The following is a 26,024-nucleotide window of genomic DNA, read 5'->3' as shown; positions in this document are numbered from 1 at the left end:
GTTGTGGGCGTGGTCGTGACGCTACAAAGCCTACTGGCGTCACGACGCCGACCGCGCTATTGCGGAAGCTGCGGCGTAGGATCCCACCTGTGTTCGCACCTAGAGAATTCCAGCTCTTCCCTGGTGATGACAGTTAAATAAAAGTATGATGTTTTCAATATCTGTTAGGAGCCCGCTAAATGATAGTGAGGTTGGTGTAAAATTTATCACTAAACAAAAATAAATAATTTGAATATCAAAATCTACGTCGATCTCTCATTTTGCGTGAAGCTTTGTGACAAGCGCTTAACCTGCGCTATTGTGTAACAGCCGCAGTCTGCACGTGACAAAAAATAGTGCCGGGACCTAGCCCGGTTTGTCCTGGTTCCATACCCAACTACCGAGAGAGGGAAAACGCCACTAATCTATCGCAACCTGAACCCTATTGATCGTAAGACGCTCCCAATTTAAAAGTTGAAATTTGGAAAATGTTGTTTCAGAATTAATGTGATTCAGTAAATTATGTTGAATTACGTACGGATAACGTGTCCTTTGCAGTTCGTCTTCACCACAAGCCTGGAAAAGCTTCATTTCGTGCCTATGTCTTTAACTACAAGCTTCTATCCTTTTGACAGATCAGACGTTGAGTTCAGAGATTTTAGAGGACAATAATATAAAGCTGTGCCTTAAAGTGCTTTGTTTTTTATTTTATTTATTTATTTATTTATTGTACCGGGAATTGAACCCAGGTCTACATCCCCAGCCCTGTTTTGTATTTTATTTAGAGCCAGGATCTCTCTGAGTTGCTAAGTGCCTCACTAAGTTGGTGATGGTGGCTTTGAAATTGTGATCCTCCTGTTTTAGCCTCCAGAGCCGCAGGGATTACAGGCGGCTGTCTTGATTTTTGACAGTTTATCTTTGATATATGTGGCAATGATACTGGTATTCCCATTAATTATAAAGTTTTCTTTTGTAATAAATGGTTCTATTTAAAGAATATATTAACTAGGGCTGGGGTTGTAGCTCAGTGGTTGAGCGCTTGCTTCACGGGCATGAGACACTGGGTTCGACCCTCAGCACTACATAAAATAAATATAGATATATATTACTTCTACAATTAAAAATTTTTTTAAAAAGAATATATTAACTAGATGTTAGTATGGAAAGGTCACACCCAAATGACAAACAGGGAAACAATGTTCCAGGCTATATTGAATATTCTCTTAGGTATACTTTCCCCACAAAATAATGAACTACTTTAAGGACTGTGTCCTGTAGTACAGTAGTAGATATTGGAGTCACAAAGGGCATGACTATGACTAGCAGGATAGTTCTATGGAGGACACAAATATCTGATTCTGAGCCAGTATTACAACCACTTATTAATGTTATAGACTTAGAACAATTTCTAAAAGGAAAAGAAAATTCTTTTTTTTTTTTTTTGTTTTGTTTAAATGGGGAGTATAAGTGCTTGTGAGAGCAAAGTAGAGCAGATGTATGGGACAAAGATCTAGAGACTAGGATAAGGTGAAAGGACCAAAAACCAAACACCAATATGCAGTTTTCCCAATTTTTATAAGATATCATGGTATATATTAAAATTGGGCATTTTAGCCAGGCACAGTGACACACACCTGTAATGCCAGCAACTTGGGGAGCCAAGGAAGGAGAACTGGAGATTCCAGGCCAGCCTAGGCATCTTAGTGAAAGCCTGTCACAAACTAAAAAAATAAATAAAAAGGGCTGGGGATATACTTCACTGGTAGAGTACCCGTGGGTTCAATCCTTAGTACTGGGGAAATATTGGCACTTTAACTAATTTAAGTATTCAACTCAGTGACATTAATTGCACTCTATAACCATAAAGTAATAATTTTCCATTTACCTCCTTCTTTCCCTCCCTTATCAGCTCTTTAAACTTTTTATAAATTTGAATATTTTAGTTATATCATGTAAGTGGAATCATGCAGTATTTGACCTTTTTGTGTGACTTAGAGCACTCAGCATAATGTTAGCATTCATCCATGTTGTAGCATAGATCAGAACTTATTTTCTTTTTATGGCCGATAACATTCCTTTGTATGGGTATACCAATTTTTTTATCCATTCTCTATTGATGAATACTTGAGTCATTTTTACCTTTTGGATATTGAGAATAATACTACAATGAACACAGATGTGTACATATCTGAGTACCAATTAAAACGCTTTTGTATATGTATATCTAGGAGTGGAATTTCAGATCATAATGGAATTCTGTCTAGCTTTTGAGGAAGTGATAAATGTTCACAGAGCAACTACACTATTTTACATTCCCATCAGCAAAGAATAAAGTTTCAGTTTCTGTACAATCTCACCAATACTTGTTTTCTTTTTAAATAAATAAATAAATATATGTATATGTGTACATATATATATTTTTTTAAGTAGTATCTGGACACAATGCCTTTATTTTTACGTGATGCTGAGGATCAAACCCAATGCCTCACACGTTAGACAAGCACTCTACCACTGAGCTACAACTTCAGCCCGCACTTGTTTTCTTTTTAAACTTTTATTATAGCTATCTGGCTGATGTGGTTGAGTGTGTACCTAGGATGTGAGAGGCCCTGGATTCAATCCCCAGTACTGCAAGAAAAAAAAAGAATATTATAATAATATTTTATTATAGCTATCCCAGTGGGTATGAGCGGGTATCTCATTTTTTTTTTCTGTTATTGATGGACCTCTTTTTTTTTTAAATTTGTTTATATGCGGTGCTGAGAATCGAGCCCAGTGCCTCACCCATGCTAGGCAAGCATTCTACCTCTGAGCTATAACCCCAGGCCCTCATTTTGGTTTTGATTTGCATCTCCCTAATGACTAAAATATGGAGTATCTTTTCATGTGCTTCTTAACCATTTGCATATTTTCTGTGAACTATTTAAGTCATTTGCCTATATTTAAATTGGGTTGTTTGTCACTTTGTTATTGAATTGTAGAAGTTCTTTATATGTTATGGATATCAAACCCTATCAGATGTATGATTTACAAATATTTTCTCACATTTTGTATGTTTTCTTTCTTTCTTTTTTTTTTTTTTTTTTTTGGTGGTGGTGGTAGTGGTGAACCCAGGGCTTGAAGCATGCTAAGCAAGTGCTCTATATTGAGCAAGATCCCCAGCCCATATATATATATATTTTACCTTCTTGCTAATGTTCTTTGATGAACAAAATCGTTTTTTGTTTTGTTTGATGTGGGGGGTCTCACTTTGTTGCCCAAGCTGTGCTCAAACTCCTGAGTAGCTAGATCTTCAGGCATGTACCACCATACCCAGATAGTTTTTAATTTGCTGCTCTTGTTCCTGAGAAGCGTATCTGGACAGCCCAGGACCTACAAGAAACTGATGGGTCTCTTGGTAGTGAAGTATGACTTTGATGACATCACAGGATCAGAGGGTCAATAAGAACATAATGGTAGAGTGGTGGAACTGTTTAACCATGACCAGTGGTGATCTCCTCTTTTTATGATCTAGATGGACTGAATGAGGTACCTGTCATTGAGCAAGGTTGTATATGCTGCTTCAAGAGAGCACAGCCGGGCTGGGGATATAGCTCAGTTGATAGAGTGCTTGCCTTGCATGCACAAAGCCCTGGGTTCAATACCCAGCACCACAAAAAAGTAAATAAATAAATAAAAGAGAGTGAGTGAGTGAGCGAGTGAGAGCACACGCATAGCCGCCATATACCCAAGTTCTTACCACAGGAGGCTCTTCAGCACCTGCTCACTAGAGACAATATTCTGGGAAGACTTATTCATTTGCCATTGAGATGTAAAGACTAGAGTTGCAAAGATTCACAATAGAGTATTGGTATGTGGCTTTTGGAGGTGGATAGAAAGCATCCCTTCTACTCACTCTAAGGCTTTTTGTGGCCTCTCTGCACTTGATCTCACCCACAAAAGGCCAAAAATTTATAATCCTGATGTTGCTCATGTCATTTCTGAGAATCCATTGCCAAATCCAAAGTCATGAAAATCTAACCCTGCATATAGGAGTTTTATGGTTTTACCCCATATTTAGTTTATTTATTTATTTATTTGAAATGAGGTTTTGCAGTTGCTCAGGCAGACTTTGAACTCCTAACCTCAAGTTATCCTTTTGCCTCACCCTCTTAAGTAGCTGGGACTATAGATACATGGCACCACAACTGGCTTATTTCCATTTCAAGTTAATTTTTTGTATATGATGTGCAGTAAGAATCCAACTTCATTCTTTTGTATTTGGACTTTAGCTATCTCAGTGACATGTATTGAAAAACTATTATTTTCCCCCATTGAATGGACTTGGTACCCTTTTTGAAAATAAACTGGCCATAGACATTGAGCTTATTTCTGGACTCTTGATTCTATTCTATTGATCCGTATGTCCTTTTGCCATTAGCATTGCTCTGATTACTGTAGCTTTATGGTAATTTTAGAAATTAGGATGTATGAGTTCTCCAATTTTATTCTTTTTCAAGATTGTTTTGGCTATTCTGGACCTATTGAAATTCCTTGTGAATTTGATGATTGGCTTTTCCATTTTTGCAAAATGTTGTTAGAATTTTGACAGGAGTTGGGAATAATGATACACTGCTATAATTCCAGTGACTCTGGAGTCCAAGGCAGAAGGATGACAAATTCAAGGTCAGCCTGGGAAGCCTGGTGAAACCCTGTCTCAGAAAAAAAACAAAAGCTAGAGAAATAAAAAAGGAGATATAGCTCAGTAGTAGAGCACTTCTGGGTTCAATCCCCAATACTACCAAAAACAAAAAAGGTTTTTTGACAGGGATTCTATATAGCAATATTAGGTCTTCTAGTCCATGAATATGTCTTTCCACTTTCATTTATTTAGGTCCTCAATTTTTTTCAGCAATGTTTTATAGTTTTCAATTCACACATATTTCACCTGTTTGGTTAAATTTATTCCTAGTAGGGCTTGGGCTATAGCTTAGTGGTAGAGCACTTGTCTAGCCTGCATGGGGTTTGATCCCAATCATAGCAAATATATATATATATATATATATATATATTTTTTTTTTTTTTAGGTATTTATTCTTTCCAATACATTTGTAGTTGGAATTGCTCTGTTCATTTCCATTTTGGGTTGATCTTTACTAATTGTATTAGTCAGCTTTCTGTCACTGTGACAAAATACCTTGGCAGAAATCAGCTTAATGCTCTTGTGAATTGTGCTGCTATAAACATTGATGTGGCTGTGTTCCTCAATGTTCATAGCAGCACAACTGACAATAGATAAACTGTGGAACCAACCTAGATGCCCCTCAGTAGATGAATGGATTAAAAAAATGTGGCATATATACACAATGGAATATTACTCATAAAATAAAAGAAAATAAAATCATGACATTTGCAGGTAAATGGATGGCTTTGGAGAAAATAGTGCTACGTGAAATTAGCTAATCCTTTTTTTTTTTTAACACAGTACCTTTATTTTATTTTTATGTGGTGCTGAGGACTGAACCCAGTGCCTCACGTGTGCGGGCAAGTGCTCTGCTGCTGAGCCAGCACCCCAGCCCCATAGTTAATCCTAAACAAACAAATGCCGAATGTTTTCTCTGCTATAAGGTGACTGACCCATAATGGGGTAGAGAGGGGGGAGCATGGGAGGAATGAACTCTAGATAGGGCAGAGGGGTGGGAGGAGAAGGGAGAGGGAGCAGGGGGTTAGCAATGATGGTGGAATTTGATAGACGACATTATCCAAAGTACATGTATGAAGACATGAAGTGGTATGAATATACTTTATATACAAACAGAAATATGAAAAATTGTGCTCTATATGTATAATAAGAATTGTAATGCATTTCTCTGTCATGTATTTAAAAAATAAAATCAATTAGGGCTGGGATTGTGGCTCAGCGGTAGAGCACTCACTTAGCAAGGGTGGGACCCAGTTCGATTCTCAGAACCACATAAAAAAAAAATAAAGGTATTATGTTGTGTCCATCTACAAAAAAGATTCTCTCTCTCAAAAAAAAAATCAATTAAGTATTAAAAAAAAAAGAAATCAGCTTAAAGCAGAGTGAAGTGGCACATGCCTATAATCCTAGCTACTTGGGAGACTGATGCAAGAGAATTGCAAGTTCAAGGGCAGGGCAACTTAGCAAGACCCTGTCTCAAAATAAATGAAAAGGGCTGGAGATGTGGCTCAGGGGCCAGGGATATAGGTCATTTGGTAGAGTGCTTGTCTCACGTGCACAAGGCCCTGGATTCAATCCCCAGCACCATCAAAAAAAGAAAAAAAAAAAGAGAGAGGGAGAGAGAGATGTAGCTCAATTGTAAAGCACTTGCCTGGCTTATGTGAGGCTCTGGGTCCAATCCAGTAAAGGAGTTGGGGGACGGGCGGTGGGGGGAGAAGAAAGGAAGAAAGAAAAATTAATTTAAGGGAAGTAAAGATTTGTTTTAGCTCACAATTTCAGAAGTTTCAGTCCATGGTCACTTGGCCATGTCACTTTGGGCTTTTGGCAAGCCAGAACATCATGGTGGGAAGCATATATTGGAACAAAGGTGTTCACTGCATGCAGCCAGGAATTAAGAGAGAAGAAGTGGCCCAAGACAAGGAATACACTTCCAGGACACACTTTCAGTGAGATACTTTCTCTTACTAGACCCCACCTCCTATAGTTTATACCACCTCTCATTAGTCCATTCAATTAAGAACATATCAGTGGATTAATTCATGAGATCAGAGCCTTCATGATCTAATTGTTTCTCAAAAGCCCCTCTTCTCAATATTGCTGCCTTAGGAACCAAGCCTTGAACACAAGAGCCTTTGGAGGATATTCTAAAGCTGAACTATCACACTAGTGTATAGATTTGGGGGTATAAAATTGTGCTTTGCAACTTAATATATTAGTTCTAGTAGCTTTCTTTAGGATTCTTTAAATTTTCTCTGCATAGGCTCATGTCATATGTGGATAGAAATGGTTTTTGTTGTTCTTTTCAAGTTTGGATGCCTTCTGTTTCCATTTCTTATCTAATTGTTCTGGCTAGAACATCCAGTACAATGTCGAATATCAGTAGTGAAGTGGGCATGATCATTTTGTTCTCAAATATAAGGGGAAGGCTTTCAGTCTTTCACTGTGGAAAATGCTGTTTTCTATGAAATATTCAAGGATATGCTTTAACATGTTATGAAAATTCCCGAACTGAGAGTGTATCTCGGTGATGTAACAACTTGTGTAGCATGTGCAAGGCCCTGGGTTTAATCCCCAGCACTGCAAAGGAAATTCCTTTTTATTTTCCTCCAGTACTGGGGATTGAACGCAGGAGCACTATACCGCTGAACTATCCCCAGCCCTTTTTATTTCTAGATAGGTTCTTGCTAAATTGCCCAGGCTGGCCTCAAGCCTTTGGTCCTCCTGCCTCAGCCTTCCAAGTCTGGGATTACAAATGAGTACCACTACATCTGGCTAAAATTCCCCTTTAATCCTAGGTTTATGAGTGGGTTTTTATTTTTATTTTTTTGTTGTCTGGTTTTTTAATTGTTTTTTAATTTTTTTAACTCCACCTGCTATTATTTTTATTTATTATAATGTGGTGCTGAGCTGATGATTAGACCCAGTACCTTACACATGCTAGGTAAGCACTCTACCACCAAAATCACAATCCCAGCCCCTGTTGTTTTTTTTTTGTGTGTGGTTGTTTTTTGTTGTTGTTGTTGTTGTTTTTTGATGAGACTGTATTGAACCCAGACTCAAGCATGAGCATTAACTACTAAGCTACACTCACAACCCATTTTATTTATTATTCTGAGACAAGTTCTTGCTAAATTTCCCAGGCTGGCATTGAATTTGTAATCTTCTTACTTTGGATTTAAGAGAAGCTGGGGGGCTGTGGTTGTAGCTCGGTGTAGAACGCAGAACGCTTGCCTAGTATGTGTGAGGCACTGGATTTGATCCTCAACACCACATTAAATAAATAAATAAATAAATAATAGATAGATAGATAGATAAATAAACAAAAGGTATTGTGTTCATCTACAACTACAAAAAAAAAAAATAGCTGGTATTATAGGTGTTTATCACCATGCCCAGCTGTGAGTATTCTTTAATCATGAAAGAGTGTTGGAGGACCTGAGATAGGGCTCAGTGGTGAAATGCTTGTCATGCATGTCTCATGTCTGAGACTCCACCTTTGATCCCCAGAACCAGGCGAGGGGGGAAAACAAAAAACTAGAAAGGGCACTGGATTATTGTCAAATGCTTTTTCTTTATTAATTTAGAAAATCTTATATTTTTCACCCTTCTTTCTCTAAGTTGGTAAATTACATTGATGAATTTTCCTATGATTGAGCCAACAGGACAGATTTCCAGGTGACTTTGAGAACATTTAAAAAAAATATTTTTGACACAGGTGACCTTGAACTGGCCTAGTTCTCTCCCTATTCTCACTTATAGTTTTCAAGAATAACTGTAGAATGTGCTGAGAATGCAACAACCTGAGATAGGAGGGAAAAGAGCCTCAGCTGTGTTCCAGTCCTCCCTAGAAACAGGACGTCCTTCAATGCTTAGCCAAGTGGGTCATGTGGCTCACAAGTTATAAACCCTTGGGGCAGACTGCTTTCTGGCCTCCTTCAGCTGCAATGCAAGTGGGACAAGTATAGACAAGATTCAGTCTGCCCCAGATGGTTTTCCTGAGCCTTGGTGGACCTTGCCCCAAAGACACAGCTTCTGTTGTCACTTGGTGCCTCTCTGTAAATAATAAACCTGTTTCATGTAACTTATTTCTGGAATTTTTTTGCCTCATTGGGTTCAGGCAAGTAGTAAAGGAGCCCCCCAAGATGCAGTGGGCTGATGTAACCAGTGCATAGTGGGTCTGCTCCACATCAGCACCCTTGTGTCCATGGGATAAATCCCTCTGGATCATCATGTGTAATCATCTTACCATGCTGTTGCATTTTATTTACTACTACTTTGTTGAGGATTATTATAAATACATCCTTAAGAATATTGATCTTTCCTTTCTTGTGGTATCCCTATGTGGCTTTAGTGTCAGGGTAATGCTGGTCACATAGAATGAGTTAGGAAGTGCCCCGCTCTTCTATTTGTTGGAAGAGTTGAAGGATTGATATTTAATTCCTCTTTAAATGTTTTGTCAAACTCACCAGTTAAGCTGTTACGGCATGGATGTAGTTTGTCCCCCAGAGTTTCAGAGCTTGGTCCTCTGGGTCACAAAATTGGGAGGAAGGACTTTAAGAGGGAGGTCCATAGATCATCTGTGGGCACTGCCCTCAGAAGGAATTTTGGCACATTCCTCTCTTTCTGGCTTCCTGCTTGGAGATGTGATCTTTCTCTCACATGAGCTCTCACCATTGTGACACCATCCATGTCCTCAGTAGAGCCAGACAGAGGTAGTGCTAGGGCCATGAACTTCTAGAATTGTGAGCTAAATGAGCCTCTTTTTAAAATTTATAGCAATGAAAAATGGACTAATTAAGAAACCATTCCTGGACTTGTATTTATTGTCATGTTAGGTAATTTATGTGTTTCTAGGAATTTGTATATTTCATCTAAATTATTTACTTTGTTAGTGTACAATTATTCATAGTATTTTCTTATTCTTTTTAGTTTTCTGTCCTTTTTTTTTTTTTTCCTGTACAGCGGATTGAACCCAGGGGTACTCTACCACTAAGCTACATCCCTAGCCCACCCCCAACCATTTTTATTTTTTGAGATGGTCTTGTTAAATTACTGAGGCTGGATTTGAACTTGAAATCCTCCTGCCTCAGCCTCCCAAGCAGCTGGGATTACAGGTGTGTGCCACCATACCTGGCCATCTTTTTTATTTCTGTAAGGTTGGTAATGCTTCTACTTTCATATTTTATAGTTATTTTTGTTTTCTATTTTATTAGTCTAACTAGAATTTGACAATTTTGTTGATCTTTTCAAAGAACTGGCTTGTTTTTCTACTCTGTATTTATCTCTATTTAATCTATTTCCTTCCTTCTGCTATTTTGGGGTGCTGTTTGTTCTTTTTAATTTTTTAAATTTTTAGTTATTCAAGGTGTAAGTTTAAGTTATTGACTTGATACATTTCTTTTTTTTTTTAAAGAGAGAGAGAGAGAGAGAGAATTTTTTAATATTTATTTTTCAGTTCTCGGCAGACACAACATCTTTGTTTGTATGTGGCGCTGAGGATCGAACCCGGGCCGCACGCATGCCAGGCGAGCGCGCTACCACTTGAGCCACATTCCCAGCCCAATACATTTCTTTTTCAAATGTAGACATTTACAATTCTAGATTTTCCTTCAAGAACTACGTTCCTTATGTCCTATAACTTTTTGTCAGGGTACTCTTTCATTTAAGTATGCATTCTGGGAAGATTGCTTGAGTCCAGGAGTATGAGGTCAGCCTGGGTAACATAGAAGATCCCATCTCAAAAAATAACATAAAAATAAATAAGGTTACATTCTTGGCTCTGGGTATAGCTCAGGGGTAAAGTATGTGCTTAGTATACATGAGGCCCTTGGTTTGATTCCTAGCACCACAAAGAAAAAAAGAAAAGGGTACAATCTGCATTAATTCCACAACATTTTTCTTGGAGTGGGGGGCGGGTACCAGGGATTGAAACCCAAGGGTGCTTTACCACTGAGCCACATCCCCAGCCCTTTTTTATATTTTATTTAGAGACAGAGTCTCACTGAGTTGATTAAGCCCTCACCAAGTTACTGAGGCTGGCTTTGAACTCATGATCCTCCTGCTTCAGCCTCCCAAGTCGCAGGCATTACAGGTATGTGCCATTGCACTTGACTTAATTCCGAAAATATTTACACCAGTTTAATTTTAGGTGCTGGGGGCACAGAGATGAACACAAGAGACAGGCCGGGCTGGTACTCTAATGGAGCTGACATCTTAGGATAAACAAGATAGCAATTGATGGTTTGAAATCCAAAAAGCAGGATTCTGTGATAATGAATGGCAGTAGCATTGCTTTATTTCTTCATTTTTATTTCATTAAATATGCAATATAGTCACACAGTTCAGAGATCTAAAACATATTTAAAGATCTTATTTACAAAGACTCCCATCTGGGTAACCATCTGCCTCATCCTATGCTGCCCTGATAAGACTCCTTCCCTGCTGAGATTGTCTTTATTTGATGGATCGTGCCACAATCAGGTATCCTGAAGTGAGAGCAGAAGTAGAGGGAGTTGAGGGGCTTGGGTAGAGGCCATTTACTAACCAAGACTACAGCATTTCTACATTTTAATGAACACAATCAGCTGAGTATGGTGGTATACAATTGTAATCCCAGCAACACAGGAGGCTGAAGCAAAGGGATCATAAATTTAAGGTCAGCCTCAGCAACTTAATGAGACCCTGTCTCAAGATAAAAAAAATTAAAAGGGGCTGGAAATACAACTCAGTGGTAGAACATCTCTGGATTCAATTCCCAGTACCACTCAAAAAAAAAAAAAAAAAATCAGCACAACCATACCAGTTAAATATTCATGTTAGCTATAAATAGTCAATTGGCTTCTTAAGTTTGTTTTTTTTTTTTTTTTTTTGCTGGGGATTGAATCCAGGGCCTTGTGCATACGAAGCAAGCACTCTACCAACTGAGCTATGTCCCTAGCCCTTAAATATTCTTTCATTGTTTTTTCATGTAAGTACGAACACTAAAGACAGTTTTTTAGGTCTGTGCCTTGCTTTTTAAAAAATACTATTATTGTTGTTGTTAATGTTATTTTGCAGTACTAGGAATTGAAACCAGAGCCTCATACAAGCTGGGCAAGTGCTCTACCACTGAGCTACACACCCAGTTCTTTTTTAAAAAAAAAATTTAAATTTTTATTTAGTTGCAGATGGACACAATATCTTTATTTATTTTTATGTGGTACTGAGGATTGAGCCCAGTGCCTCACACGTGCGAGGCAGGCACTCCACCATTGAGCTAGAGCACCAGCCCCACTTCTTTTGATTTTTTTTTTTTATTTTGAAACAGAATCTTGCTAAACTGCCTAGACTGGCCTCAGACTTGCAATCCTCCTGCCTTAGCTTCCCAAGTAGCTGGAAATATAGGTGCCGCAGTCTGGCTGTGCACAATTCAGGAGCCACTTGTCAAAAGAAATGAACTTTATTTTTAGAACACACACACCACCTCACCACACAGCTCTTCAGGAATTCCCTCAGAGCCCCACTGGCTTCCCACAAGCCTCTCAACCCCACCCCCCAACTCCTCCTGCTCTTGAGGCCAATTGGCTGGGTCGGGTGGGCTGAGCCAAAAAAAAGTCCCCCAAAAAGGCCTCAAGAGCAGCTCCGAGGTCTGAAAGGGCGGGGAAACAGCCCAATGAGCATCACCACAGAGGAGCCAATCAGTTGGCAGCTAGAAGTTTGCTGGCAGCTGGAAGTTTGCTGGGGCCCCTTCGGCTGTGGCTCTCAACATATGGGCATGTGCCATTGCATCTGGCTTGTGTCTTGCTTTTACGCTTTACAATGTTATTGGAAATTTTTCTATGTCAGATCATAGATAGAATCCTCACTTTTTTTCCAGCTGCATAACTGCATTGTGTGTTTTGGGTGGGGTAGTTCGTTTGTATTCCATGTGGTATTGCCTGGAGAAACTCTTCTGGGTCTGGAGAATCACAGTTGCTTCACTCCAATGACTTGTCCAATTATGTGGACTATACCTCATGTTAGCTGGATTCTGAGAATGAAAATGGAACCTGCAAGGTTTCTTATGGCCTGTGTCCCAGAAGCTATACAGCTTCTCACCAACTCATTGAATTGAACAGAGCAATCCACATTTATGTATAAGTGGGTGGGGAACAGAATGCAATTCTCAGTGTGTGTTAATAGGAATTGGAGGAATTGTTGGAAGTAGCCTTCACAATCTGGCACATCAGGATCCAAAAAAAATTCACATGTCTTATTTGGTATTGCACATCTTTGGTCTCTTTTAAGCTAGTATGTTTCCCCACTGTCCTCCTTTCTCTCTCTCTTTTTTTTTTTTTTTTTTTGGAGGGGGCAGTTACCAGAGATTGAACCCAGGGGCACTTAACCACCGAACCCCAGCCCCCTTATTCTTACTTAGAGACAGAGTCTCACTTAGTTGCTTAGGGCCTCACTATGTTGCTGAAGCTGGCTTTGAACTTGGGATCCTCCTGCCTCAGCCTCCTGAGCCACTGGGATTATAAGTGTGCACCACCACATCAACCCCCTTTCTTTTCTTGCCTTTAGTTTTTGAATAGTTAAGTTTAATTATTCCATATTCTGGATTTGCTTTCTTGTTTCTTCTAACTCTGTTCTCTGTCTCCTGAATTTCCTATAAACTTCAAGATCGGACAAAAAACCTGCTTAGATTCACATTAAGCATTATTTGTGAGGGGCTGGGGTTGTGGCTCAGTGGTAGAATGCTCACCTAGCACGTGTGAGGCCCTGTGTTCAATCCTTAACACCACATAAAAATAAATAAAATAAAAAGGTATTATGTCTAACTACAACTAAAAAATAAATACTAGGGGCTGGGGATGTGGCTCAAGCGGTAGCGCGCTCGCCTGGCATGCATGCGGCCCAGGTTCGATCCTCAGCACCACATACAAACAAAGATGTTGTGTCAGCCGAAAACTAAAAAATAAATATTAAAAAATTCTCTCTCTCTCTCTTTAAAAAAAAAAACTAAAAAAAAAATAAATACTAAAATTTTTTAAAAAACATTATTTGTGAAAAATACCTTGTTATTTCTTGATGATTCTTATGTTATGGAGCCATCATGTCTTGCTAGGACAGGATAATTTTTTAAAGAGTCCTTAAAATGGTATGAAAGACCACTTTACCCTCCCACTCCCATCTATGACCTGTTTCCTCCAACTTTCTCCCTTACTCTCCTGGTGCACTAGCTGCCTTTTCTTCCCTCTACTCACCAGACACAGGCTAGCCTTTGCTCAGGTGACTTGCCCCTCCCTAGGGATCTCTCACACCTTCTCATCAACACCTTACCTGATCACTTGATCTAAAACTGTACTCTTGTCATCTCTGGAACTCCCTTAGTTTCCTGTAAACTGCTGTGACAGATTACTACAAACATGGCAGATTAAAACAGACAACATTCTCTCACAGTTCTGTAGGACAGAAGTCCTAAATCAAGGTGTGAACAGGGCCACACTCTCTTCAGAGGTTCTAGGAAAGATTTTGATCCTTGTCTCTTCCAGTTTCTGGTGGCTCCAGGTATTCCTTAACTTATGGAAGTATCACTCCACTGTCTGCCTCCATGGTCACCATAACTTCTTTTCTCTGTCTCTCCCTTTTTACTTTAAAATTTTTATTATAGTAAAAAATACATAACATAAAATTTATTGTCTTAACCATTTTAAGTGTACAGTTTAGTATTGTCTATTCACACTGTTATGAAACAGATCTCCAGAACTTTTTCATCTTGCAGATCTGCAAGTTTGCATCCATTAAGCAACTTCTGATTTCCACTACCTTATAACCCTAGTAACCACAATTCTACTTTCTGCTTCTCTGATTTTGACTAAATACCTCATATAAAGGGAACCACATAGTATTTGTCTTTCTGTTGTCCTTAAGATTCTCATCTATTGTAGCATAGATGAGAACTTCATCCCTTTTTATAAATGAGTAATTTTCCATTGTGTGTGTGCCACACACGAGTGCGCACGCAAGGTTGGAGGGGAAAGAACTGTCGAGATAAAAATAAGGCAATGAAGAGAAAAGGTGGGTAACTGCTTAAATTGTGACCCTCATAAGATACGTCCTATGAATCCCAGGTGTGAATGTATATGTGTGTGTGTGTATATATACACACACACACATACATACATACACACACACACACACACATGCTCTCACACAATTTTGTTTATCCATTCATCCATCAATGGTCATTTACATTGCTTACACCTCTTGGCTGTTGTGAATAATGCTGCTGTGAAAATAGGAGGTCTTTTGTCCCAACTTGCAGTTTATAGGAAATTCAGAAGACAGGACAAAGAAGAACCAAGAAGGCAAATCCAGAATATGAAATAATTGTTCTTAACACTTCAAAAACTAAAAGCAAGAAGAGAAAGGGGAAAAGTGGGGAAATCTACTAGCTTAAAAGAGACCAAAGATGTGCAATATCAATAAGACAGGTGAATTTTATTGGACCTTAATGTGATAGTTTGTGAAAATCACTCTCATCTCTTTCAGATCCTGATTTCAATTTCTTTGAATATGTGCCCAGAAGCGAGATTCCGGGATTATATAGTAGTTCTATTTTTAATTTTCTAACACTTGTTATTTTCTGTTTTTGTTTTAATTTTTAAAATAGTAACTATCATAATGAGTGTAAGGTGTTTTGTGTGCTTTGTAAGCATACTTGACGTGGGATTTAAGGCTCAGCTAGTTAGTCAAGGATTATCACATTTCAAAATCCTTAGCTTAAAGCAGAGTCCTTTTTCTCCAAGTAAGGTCACTTTCAAAAGTTCCAGGGATTTATTCATTGACATATCTTGTAGGAGAGGGGGTGAGACACCATTTAACCTATCAGCCCCCCTCTCTTCCCTGCTTTATTATTCTCTTTGACAGTTATCTCCAGTTAACCTGCTGTATATTTACTTTGTTTTCTGGCAGACAATAATTGAGATAAAACCATGAGAACAAGGATATTTGTGTTTTGTTAACATTGTTTTCCCCTTAGAAGAGCATATGCCACCAAATGGCTGTACACCACATATCAGTTGAACGAGCAACAAGAGGGATGGCCAGTTAAAACAAAGAGCCTAGATAAACACTGGCAGAAATTTCCCTAACACCTTTGAGTGGAAAATTTATGGATCTGGTGGTTCTGGGGATTTAGATTATCTAAAGTAAATTCTTTTTTGGTGGGGGGTACCAGGTATTAAACCCAGGGGTGCTTAACTACTGAGCCACACCCCCAGCCCTTTTATTTTGAGACAGGGTCTTGCCAAGTTAATCAGGACCCCACTGAGTTGCTAAGGCTGGCTTTGAACCCATGGTCCTCCTGCCTTAGCTTCCTGAGCTACTGGGATTATAGGCATGTGCCACCATGTCTGGCCTAAAGTAAATTTTCTACAGTAAGGAAGAACGGAATCTCTTGAAGATTATCCATCAGGCCAGATGCAGTGGCACATACCTGTAATCCCAGCAGTTGAGGAGGTTAAAGCAGGAGGATCCCAAGTTCAAAGCCAGACTTAGCAACTTAGTGAGATCCTGAGCAACTTGGTGAGAACCTGTCTTAAAAAAAAAAAAAAAAGTGTCTCCATCAGGATAAATTTCAGGATACTCTTTAAGAAAAAGTACAACGTTACTGATAAAAATACCATTTTTCGGGCTGGGGATGTGGCTCAAGCAGTAGCGCGCTCGCCTGGCATGCGTGCGGCCCGGGTTCAATCCTCAGCACCACATACAAACAATGATGTTGTGTCCGCCAAAAACTGAAAAATAAATATTAAAATTCTCTCTTCTCACTAAAAAAAAAAAATAAACAAATAAAATAAAAATGCCATTTTTCACTAAAGTGCAGAAATAGTTATTTTGTGTCTAAGGAAAATGTATAAAGTGGAAAGTAAGAAAGGCCCTAAGACTACTAGAATTGTGTCAAAAGAAAAAAGCACCCGAATGTTTGGTTTGGTTTGGTTTTTTTATATTTATTTTTTAGTTGTAGTTGGACATAATACCTTTATTTTATTTATTTTTATGTGGTGCTGAGGATGGAACCCAGGGCCTCACACATGATAGGTGAGCGCTCTATTACTGAGCCACAACCCCAGCCCCACCTGAATGTGTTTTGTTTTTATATATTTTTTAGTTGTAGATGGACAAATACCTTTATTTTGCTTATTTATTTTTATGTGGTGCTGAGGATTGAGCCTAGGGGCCCCCACTGGCTAGGCAAGTGCTTTACCGCTGAGCCACAACCTCAGCCCCATGAATGTTTTTTGTTTTTTAATTTTTTTTAGTTGTTGATGGGCCTTTATTTAATTTATTTATATGCAATGCTGAGAATCAAAGTCAGTGCCTCACACATGCTAGGCAAGTGCTCTACCACCGAGCTACAACCCCAGCCCTACCTGAATGTCTGATGAGACAATATAAACATTTTAAAAAGGACAATGACTATGATGGGTTAAAACAAATCAGATATTTGGGCTGGATCTGTAGCTCAATGGTGGAGTGCTTGCCTGGCATGTGTGATGCACTGGGTTTGATCCTTAGCACCGCATAAAAATAAAATAAAGGCATGTTATCCGTCTACAACTAAAAACTATCAGATAGTTTAAAAATTTGTACATTTATGATAATACTGCACCTTCTCCTGGGGAAAAAACACTCACATTGGTTACAGTTACAGGTTGCTGGGGATTGAACCCCAGGGGTGCTTAACCACTGAGCCACATCCCAGCCCTTTATTCTTTTTAAATTTGAGACAGGGTCTCGCTAAATTGTTGAGGTTAGCTTTGAACTTGGGATCCTCCTTCCTCAGCCTCCTGAGCTACTGGATTATGGGCGAGGCCACCACATGCAGTGACTCATTTAATGGCATGAACAACAACAACAACAACAAAAAAGATCACAGGCATGCTTAGCAGTGCCCAGCTGTGCTAATGCTATTTTTTAAAGTCTTTATCTGGGGCTGGGATGTAGCTCAGTGGCAAAGAGTCTGCCTTGCATTCACAAAGCCCTGGGTTCGACCCCCAGTTCCAAAAAAGACAAAAAAAAAAGAACCCCACCAAAAAAAAATAAGATTAAAAAAAAAACCCCTTTAAAAAAATAAAAAATAAATAAAGTCTTTATCTGTTGGAGACATATACTGAAGTATTTATAGGTGAAATATGGTCCTTGTCCCAGGTATCAATCCAATAACAAGGATGAGGTTTTGAGAAAAAAATAAATTTTATTGATTTGCTATCAAGAGAAGGCAAAGGATTCATGTCACAAAGGCTGCCTGCCATTCTAATTGCTAGGGGGAAACAAAGGGCTTTAAAAAGGGGGATACAAGAGCTGTTTTCCAAGTAATTTTATCAGTAGATCTAATTAATGTTCAACTTACATCCATATGAGTGCTCTTATACCAGTTTCCAGGTCTGGACTCTTTTATTCTTGTGGGTAGTGAGCATAACTCAGTTTAGAACAGGAAGAATGTTAACTTTACCTCCCCCTTAATTAAGGAAGGGAAGAAGAAAGAAAAAAACATCAATTTTCAAATAAACCACCAGTGATTGAGCAGCAAGGTTTATAGTAAAAGCATGAAGTGGACTTTCCTTACAAGAAAGGCACCCCTGTTACAGGATTTGCTATAATATAATTCAGAGGGAAAATGCCCATATAGATGATACAAGAAAGGCAAAAAATTGTTGTTGAAGCTAAATAATCAGTATATGAAAGTTCATTGTCACTAATCTACTTGTGTGAAAATTCTCTTTGTAAAACAAAGTGCCAACCTTCCTTGTGCCCAATAAGTAACTTCCTGATTTTTCATTTTCCTCTGTATACAAGCAGGATGTTCTGTCATTCCACAGGATCCTACTCATTCCAATTACTTCTCTTTTCCTGTTTTCTTAATCCAGATTTTCAGGGCCATCTTGCACCTTCCTCCACCCCCACCCCCATCCCCAGAACGAGGCAGGATGCTGTGAAATGAGCTGGCAAGAATTCACCTGGTTCTTCCTCTCTGCCCTCTTCTTCTTCTTTCTCTCCTCTCTGCCTCTCCTTTTCTTCTCCTTCAGGCAGCCCCCCAATAAACCAAAGCTTGCAAGCTCTCTGCCTTCTTCCTCTCTGCCCTGTTCCTTTTCTTTCTCTCCTCTCTCTGCTTTCCTCCTCGCCTCTCTCTGCTCTCTGCCTCTCCATTTCTTCCTCTTTGGGAAGCCCCCCAATAAAATCTCTTGGTTGAAAAAAACAAAAAAAGAATTCACCTGGAGGTCAAGTAACTTAAGCCTGGAGAGTGTCCCCACCGGAAAGGCTGAATGCTGGTTTACACCATGCTTTGTTGTGTATTCCATCAGAGAAAAGATAAGCTAAGTGCTAATATCTAAAAGCCAGGAGATTTTCATGTCACAGCCAAACGTGCAGTTTCTTACTGTAGGGAGACTCACAGGACTTTGAGAGTGTCTGCTCAGTCTCATTTTTTTCCTTGCACAGGCTGCACTGAGCCACATCCTAAGTACTTTATTATTATTATTAGTATTAGTATTGTTGTTATTATTATTATTTTATTTTGAGACAGGGTCTCGCTAAATTGCTTAGGGCCTAGTTAAGTGGCTGAGGCTATGTATTGAATTTGCAATCCTCCTGCATCAGCCTCCCCAGTCTCTGGGATCACAGACATGCGCCACCTCCTTGGCTGCTCAGTCACATTCTTAAGAGGTGAATCGGTGGCGGCAAAAACACCAGTTACACCAAGAAAGACATCCCGGGATCTTGCCTTTTTGGTATAGAAGGCACCGAGAGCCCACAATCGGGAACAACCCACGCCCGAATGAAACCATGGGAGTCACCTGGCTAGTTTGGGCGCTGTCCCACGTCCCCACCGAGCCCCAGGACCCATAAGAACCCCACTCAGGCACCCTCCTCCACTCCATCAGGGTGGGACAGCAGATAGGAACAGAGAGCAATGCAGAGAGGGGGTACTCTGCAGAGACAGTCGCGCTTTCTTGCCGTGTGCGAGGTGAGGAGGTTCGGGTAGCCTGGCGCGGTGGCGCACGTTTGTAAATCCCAGTACTTCCGGCAGGCTGAGGCAAGAGGATCGCAAATTCAATGCCAGCCTCAGCAACTTAGCGAGGCCCTGTCTCTAAATAAAATCAAAAAGGGCTGAGGATGTAACTCAGTGGTTAAGTGCCCCTTGGTTCAATTCTTCCAACCAAAAAAAGAGAGAAAGTTTGGAGAGATTCTCCAATCTAGACGGCGGGCGGTCGCCACCGCGCAGGCGCTTTTTAGCTGGGGCAGCACACTGGTGCTGAGAGGCACAAATTGTGTCCCGCTGACGGAGTTAGATGGAATTGCGCAGGCGCAGAGCGGTAAGCATCCCTAAGGATACTGAGGACAGAAAGGGGACGGAGAAATAGAAGATGGACGTCACTGCGCAGGCGCTCTCTGTCTCTCTGTGTGGCGTCGCCTGGGCCGCGCGCAAGCGCAGAGCGATCCGCAAACGTGCGCACGCGCGCGGGTATCCGGCACGATGGCAGGTGTCGTGGGTAGGGGCCTGCCGGCTATGGGGCGACCGGCGTTGCTGTTGCTCGTGATGTGTGCTGCCGGCGCCCAGGGGCTCTACTTCCACATCGGCGAGACGGAGAAGCGTTGCTTCATCGAGGAAATCCCCGACGAGACCATGGTCATCGGTCAGGCGGGCTGAGGGTGGAGAGGCCCTTTGTTTTCGCCCGGCCCTCGGAAGTGCCCCTCCTCCCGAGCTTGGCCAGGTCATACCCCCAGACCTGGCCTGTGGGTGCCCCGAGGACGCCAGGCCCCCTGCCCAGCGCCCCGGGCCGCACGTCTGGGGGCCAGGTCATGACTGTGTGTATGCCCTGCAGGCAACTATCGAACCCAGATGTGGGACAAGCAGAAGGAGGTTTTCCTTCCCTCGACCCCTGGCCTGGGCATGCATGTGGAGGTGAAGGACCCCGACGGTAAGGTAAGGTCACCGCTAGCAGGGCTTTTAGCGGTGTCAGTCGTACGTTCATCAGCGTTCCAGGGGGGGATGTAAGTCGCCTCCTTGGTCCTGAATCAAGGTCCTAGGGCAAAGGAGCTTGCCCCTTGAGAAGTCACGGTAGAGATTGGACTTTCATTGTTCCATGTTGCAGGTGGTACTGTCCCGACAGTATGGCTCCGAGGGCCGTTTCACGTTCACCTCCCACACCCCCGGTGAACATCAGATTTGTCTGCACTCCAATTCCACTAGAATGGCCCTCTTCGCCGGTGGCAAACTGGTAAGAAGATTTCTGATCTGTTCCCATAGTCGTTTGTGACACTGTTGCACCGTTAGAGTTGGGAATACAGATGTTACCCTCCTGCCACAGCCATGGACAAGAGTGGGTCCCATAGCCTGGAACACAAATGGTTTTGAGGCCCCACCACTCAAGACACCCTGTGTTCCCTTGTAGCGTGTGCACCTAGACATCCAGGTCGGGGAGCATGCCAACAACTACCCTGAGATTGCAGCTAAGGATAAGCTGACGGAACTGCAGCTCCGTGCTCGCCAGTTGCTTGATCAAGTGGAACAGATCCAGAAGGAGCAGGATTACCAGAGGGTAAGGGTCTTTTGTACTTGGAGATTATATCTACTTGAAGTTTCTGCTTTCTCTACTTGGGAGATCAACTCTTCTGAGAATGGAATGGAGGGTATCAGTCTAGATAGCTTCCCAGGTTGTTTTCACTTTTTTTGTTGTTGTTGTTAGTGCTGGGGTTTGAACCCAGGGTCTCACCTGCACGTTACGCAAGCACTTTGCCACTGAGCCACACCCTCTTCACTTTTTAAATTGTGATAAAATACACATAATGTAAAACATCATTTTAATTGTTTCTAAGTGTGTAGCTCCATGGCATTGAGTAGATTCACATTGGCTCGGTGTGGTGGCACATGCCTATAATCCCAGCTAATTGGGAAGCCATGGCAAGAGGCTCACAAGTTCATGGACAATCTGGGCAACTTGGCAAGACCCTGTCTCAAAAAATAAAAAGGGCTGAGGATGTAGCTCAGTGTTAAGACACCCCTGGGTTCAGTCCTTGTACCACCAAAAAATAGATTCATATTGTTGTGCAATCATCACCACAATCCATCTCCAGAACTCTCCTGAGTTAGTATTTAATAGATTTTCACCTTCCAAAACAGAAGATCTGTACCTATTAAATACTAACTCAGGCTGGGGATATAGCTCAGTTGCTAGAGTTTGCCTTGCATGCACAAGGCCCTGGGTTCAAACCCCAGCACCACCAAAAAACCAAACAAAAAACAAACTACCCATTTCCCTCCCCAGTTCCTGTTCTATTTTGTCTATGCTTCTGATTGTTCTAATTCAAATAAGGGGAATCATAGCGAATTTTTCCTTTTGTGACTGTCTTATAAGATCTCTAAGGTTCAGATATGTTGTAGCATTGTCAGAATTTCTTTCCTTCTTAAGCTTTAATAATATTCAATTGCATATATGACCCAATTTTGCTTTTTTGGGAGGGGGTGTGGTACTAGGGATTGAACCCAGGGCTTCACATGTGCTCGGCAAGTACTCAACTACTGAGTTCCATCCCCAGCCCTTTTTAGTTTAACAGGGTCTCAATAAGTTACCCATGCTGGCCTTGAGTTTGTGATCCTCCTGCCTCAGTTTTCTGAGTCGCTAGGATTAATGGCATATGCCACCCTTGCCTGGGTCCCATTTGCTTTAGTTGCCTTTTTAATTTTTTGATACCAGGGATTGAACCCAGGCATGCTTTACCACTAAGCCACATCCCACCCACCCACCCTTTTTGGGGCTGGGTACCAGGTATTGAACTCAGGGGCACTTGGCCACTGAGCCATATCCCCAGTCCTATTTTGTATTGTATTTAGAGATAGGGTCTCACTGAGTTGCTTAGCACATTGCCATTGCTGAGGCTGGTTTTGAACTTGTTATCCTCCTGTCTCAGCTTCCTGAGATGCTGGGATTACAGGCTTGTGCCACTGAGCCCGGCTTCCCCAGCTCCTTTTTTAAAAATATATTTTATTTAAGGTCAAGATCTTGCTGAGTAGCTTAGGACCTTGTAAAAGGAGCATGATTTCAGTCCCAGCAGAGATGCTTGTGGAGGTGACAGCACTGTTCCTTCCTTGAGACAGTTTTTATGTTTGGGGAGACTGTGGCACCCCTAATGGAATCACAGGTGATATTCCAGAAGGTATTTGGTCCTGGAATTAAGCAGTCACTCACACGGAGGGACCTCACAATTTTCAGGATAATTTCTCCTGCTCATTTAACCTTGTGCCTGTTACCCCATGCAGTATCGTGAAGAACGCTTCCGTCTGACCAGTGAGAGTACGAACCAGAGGGTCCTGTGGTGGTCCATCGCTCAGACAGTCATCCTTATCCTTACTGGCATTTGGCAGATGCGTCATCTCAAGAGCTTCTTTGAGGCCAAGAAGCTGGTGTAGTGTCCTCTCTGTATGACCCTTTTTACTTTAGTTCTTTGGTACTTTCTCCAACCAATCCCTTAACCACCTGGATTTTGAGGGGGAAAAAAAATGCAAAAGAATATGACATGTTGGTAGTATGGCAACAAACCATTCTGATCAGTAACTTGTTTAACCTTGATTCTCATGGACACAGGACATTGGTCCAAGATTTCAAATTCTATTTTAGGGCTTATAAGGAATTGAAACTAATATAAGACAAGTCTTGTCTCTTTTGCCTCCAGTGATTCCCCTGTCCTCTCAAAAAATGAGCAAATGACCTTCTGTTTTTTCTTCATCTGATTACACAGTAGGTGACTGGCATACCCCACAAAGGAGGCCTTGCCTCACTGTTCCCTAGCCAGTTACTTGGTTCACTCAATGGCTTTGTGAATGTAAATAAGGGGCAGGTCTTGGCCCCAGAGGATCGAGATGTTTTTCTATATATTAGAACTATTTTTTGATAAATTATATATTTTCCTTCCTAGTTGAAGTGTTACTGCCTGTAACTAGCTGAAAACACCAATCTAGTCCTTGTGCATTCTGTTTATTCACACGTTTTTATAACTGCCATGGCAGCTCTCAGGATTTCAGCAGTCTGTGGGCCAGAAGCAGATGTTAACAGCTGTTCTCAAGGCCATATTAGAAGGCCTAGCAGAATTCTCTTGGACACCTGTGATTCCCATCTGATAGGGCCTCAGAGTCAGGTAAGACAGTGAAAGAGCCAGTATGGACAGTGCACTCTTATCCCCCCTCTTCCCAATTTATTTAAGCTGTGGTAATGTTTTCTTCAAGGGAACGAAATTTGGTTCTTTATTCAGATTTTTCCAATTAAATAAAACGTCTTACAGTAGTTGTGTTTGAGATGAAATAAGAGGTTGTGGGCAGAGGAGAAGCAAAAAGGGAAAGAGGAAAAATTCTTGGTCAGCCAGGGTGGGTGATCTGGTATGGACCTTAGTGTGGACTGTGTTAGGGCTTGGCTTGGATGGACATCTTTCTGGGAAACTAAGAGTGGACAGAGTGGTTCCTTAACCATTCTCAGGCCGACCAAGTGGAGAACATTTCAGCAAGGACATGTGAGGAAACTTATGTACTTGGTTTCTTAGCCCCTGAATCATAAATTTGAACAGCTAATGATGCCCTTCTTCTGTATAAAAACTTTATTATTAGTTGCCCATTCCTGACATTTTATTTCATAATTTTATTATAAATATATTTGGAATGTTATTTATTAAATTACTTTATCTGACCTACAGAACTAAATTCTTCCCTTGTTATTTCTCTTTGTGTCCCACACTATTCAATTCAATAGTTATTTAGTTTTATTCTTTAAAAAAATATGTAATTTATAAAAATTTTTTAATTTTTTTTTCAGTTGTCAATGGATCTTTTTATTTTATTTATTTATATGTAGTGCTGAGGATCGAACTCAGAGCCTGATACATGCCAAGCAAGCTCTCTACCTCTAAGCCACAATTCCAGCCCCTCTATTGGGTTTTCATTTTAAGAATTCTAATTTGCAAAGAGGTGGCAAAGAAATGAAAAAAAAAAAAAATTGACATAATCTAATTCTGGGTGCCACATAATATAGTCCAGTGAAAATTCTTCAGATTTTTAAAATAGCTTTTCAGTTTCCATGTTAGAATTAACACAAGGGAACTTGCAATCCTCCTGCCTCAGTCTCCTGAGCCACTGGGATTACAGGCATGTGCCACCGCACCTGACCCTTCTCTCCTATTTTACCAGGAAAAAGAAAGTGTGGGTTTGGGAGCACACATTCTTAACATTCACTGTTATCCTAGCCTGGTTCCCCTTATGTTAAGCAGTACCTGTCTTCATCATTTGGTCTCAGCCTCGGTACTTGTGATACATAAACTATTCTCAACAACCTGTTGTCTCTGGTATTCAAATGTTGGATCAGGGGAGCTGGATGCACAGAATGACCCTGGAAGCTCAAGGTAAACTCCTGGGAAACGCTAAGATCCAATTTGATTTATCAGGTTTGATTTGGGTGTAATGGTAGGCAGAATAATGGCCCCCCAAATGTGTCTATGTCCTAGTTCTAGAAATCTGTGACAGTTAACCTATCAATTAAGGTTGTCAATCAGATGATTTTAAAATAGTAAGATTATCCTGGGCCATTTGGGTGAACCTAATATGAACACAAAGGTCTGATGACTTGTAAATAATCCATCCCTGTCCACTTGGACAGTTTGTCTTGTCACCCCATTTCCATCTACGAAGCCAACACTAGTGGGTTGAGTCCTAGAATCTTATCTGCAGCTTGCCTCTTCTATTTTTATTTATTTTTGGTACAGGGGAGTGAAGCCAGGGGCACTTCACTCCCCCACTTTTTTTTTTTTTTTTAGGTGTAGATAGACACAACACAATGCCTTTATTTTTATGGGTGCTGAGGATGGAACCCGGGTCCCGCCCTGCTAGGTGAGCGCTCTACCTCTGAGCCACAATCCCAGCCCCTCACCCTTTTTTGAAAAATTGATTAAGGGTCTGGGGTTGTGGCTCAGCGGTAGAGCATTTGCCTGGCATGCATGAGGCACTGGGTTCAACCCTCAGCACCACATAAAAATAAAGATATTGGGTCCACCTATAACTAAAAAAATAAGGAACTTTTAAAATTGTAGATGGACACAATACGTTTATTTGTTTTTACGTGGTGCTGAGGATCAAACCCAATGCCTCACGTGCTAGGCAAGCGCTCTACCACTGAGCTACAACCCCTGCCTCCCATCCCTTTTAAAAATAGAGACAGGGTCTCACTAAATTGCCTAGAGCCTTGCTAAATTGTTGAGGCTGGCTCTGAACTCGTGGCTAGGCCTCCTCAGCTACTGGAATTACACTCATGCACTACCAGGCCCGGCTTCTCTTACACCATTTTTTGTCGTTACCGGGGAC

The 26,024-nt window shown here is 40.9% G+C and overlaps 1 protein-coding gene across 3 annotated transcripts; it reads left to right on the top strand.

The window, feature by feature from the left end:
- The first annotated feature begins 363 nt into the window (after window positions 1-363).
- Tmed4 (transmembrane p24 trafficking protein 4) lies at window positions 364-24,374 on the top strand. 3 transcript variants are annotated; one of them, XM_071614401.1, is made up of 5 exons: window positions 364-430; window positions 20,509-20,609; window positions 20,779-20,904; window positions 21,079-21,225; window positions 22,944-24,374. In XM_071614401.1, exons 2-5 carry the CDS (start codon window positions 20,526-20,528, stop codon window positions 23,091-23,093), a joined length of 507 nt encoding a protein of 168 aa, XP_071470502.1. In that variant the 5' UTR covers window positions 364-430; window positions 20,509-20,525; the 3' UTR covers window positions 23,094-24,374. The 3 variants fall into 3 exon arrangements, with proteins under 3 accessions (XP_071470502.1, XP_027794196.1, XP_027794197.1); XM_027938395.2 differs by lacking the exon at window positions 364-430 and adding an exon at window positions 20,117-20,319; XM_027938396.2 differs by lacking the exon at window positions 364-430 and adding an exon at window positions 20,307-20,397.
- Window positions 24,375-26,024: the final 1,650 nt, after the last annotated feature.

The sequence above is a fragment of the Marmota flaviventris genome, chromosome 1 (assembly GCF_047511675.1).
Source record: "Marmota flaviventris isolate mMarFla1 chromosome 1, mMarFla1.hap1, whole genome shotgun sequence".
In the NCBI taxonomy this organism is placed as follows: Eukaryota; Metazoa; Chordata; class Mammalia; order Rodentia; family Sciuridae; genus Marmota; species Marmota flaviventris.
Note: the sequence above shows the minus strand (reverse complement) of the source record. Positions and strands in the feature narration are given on the sequence as shown.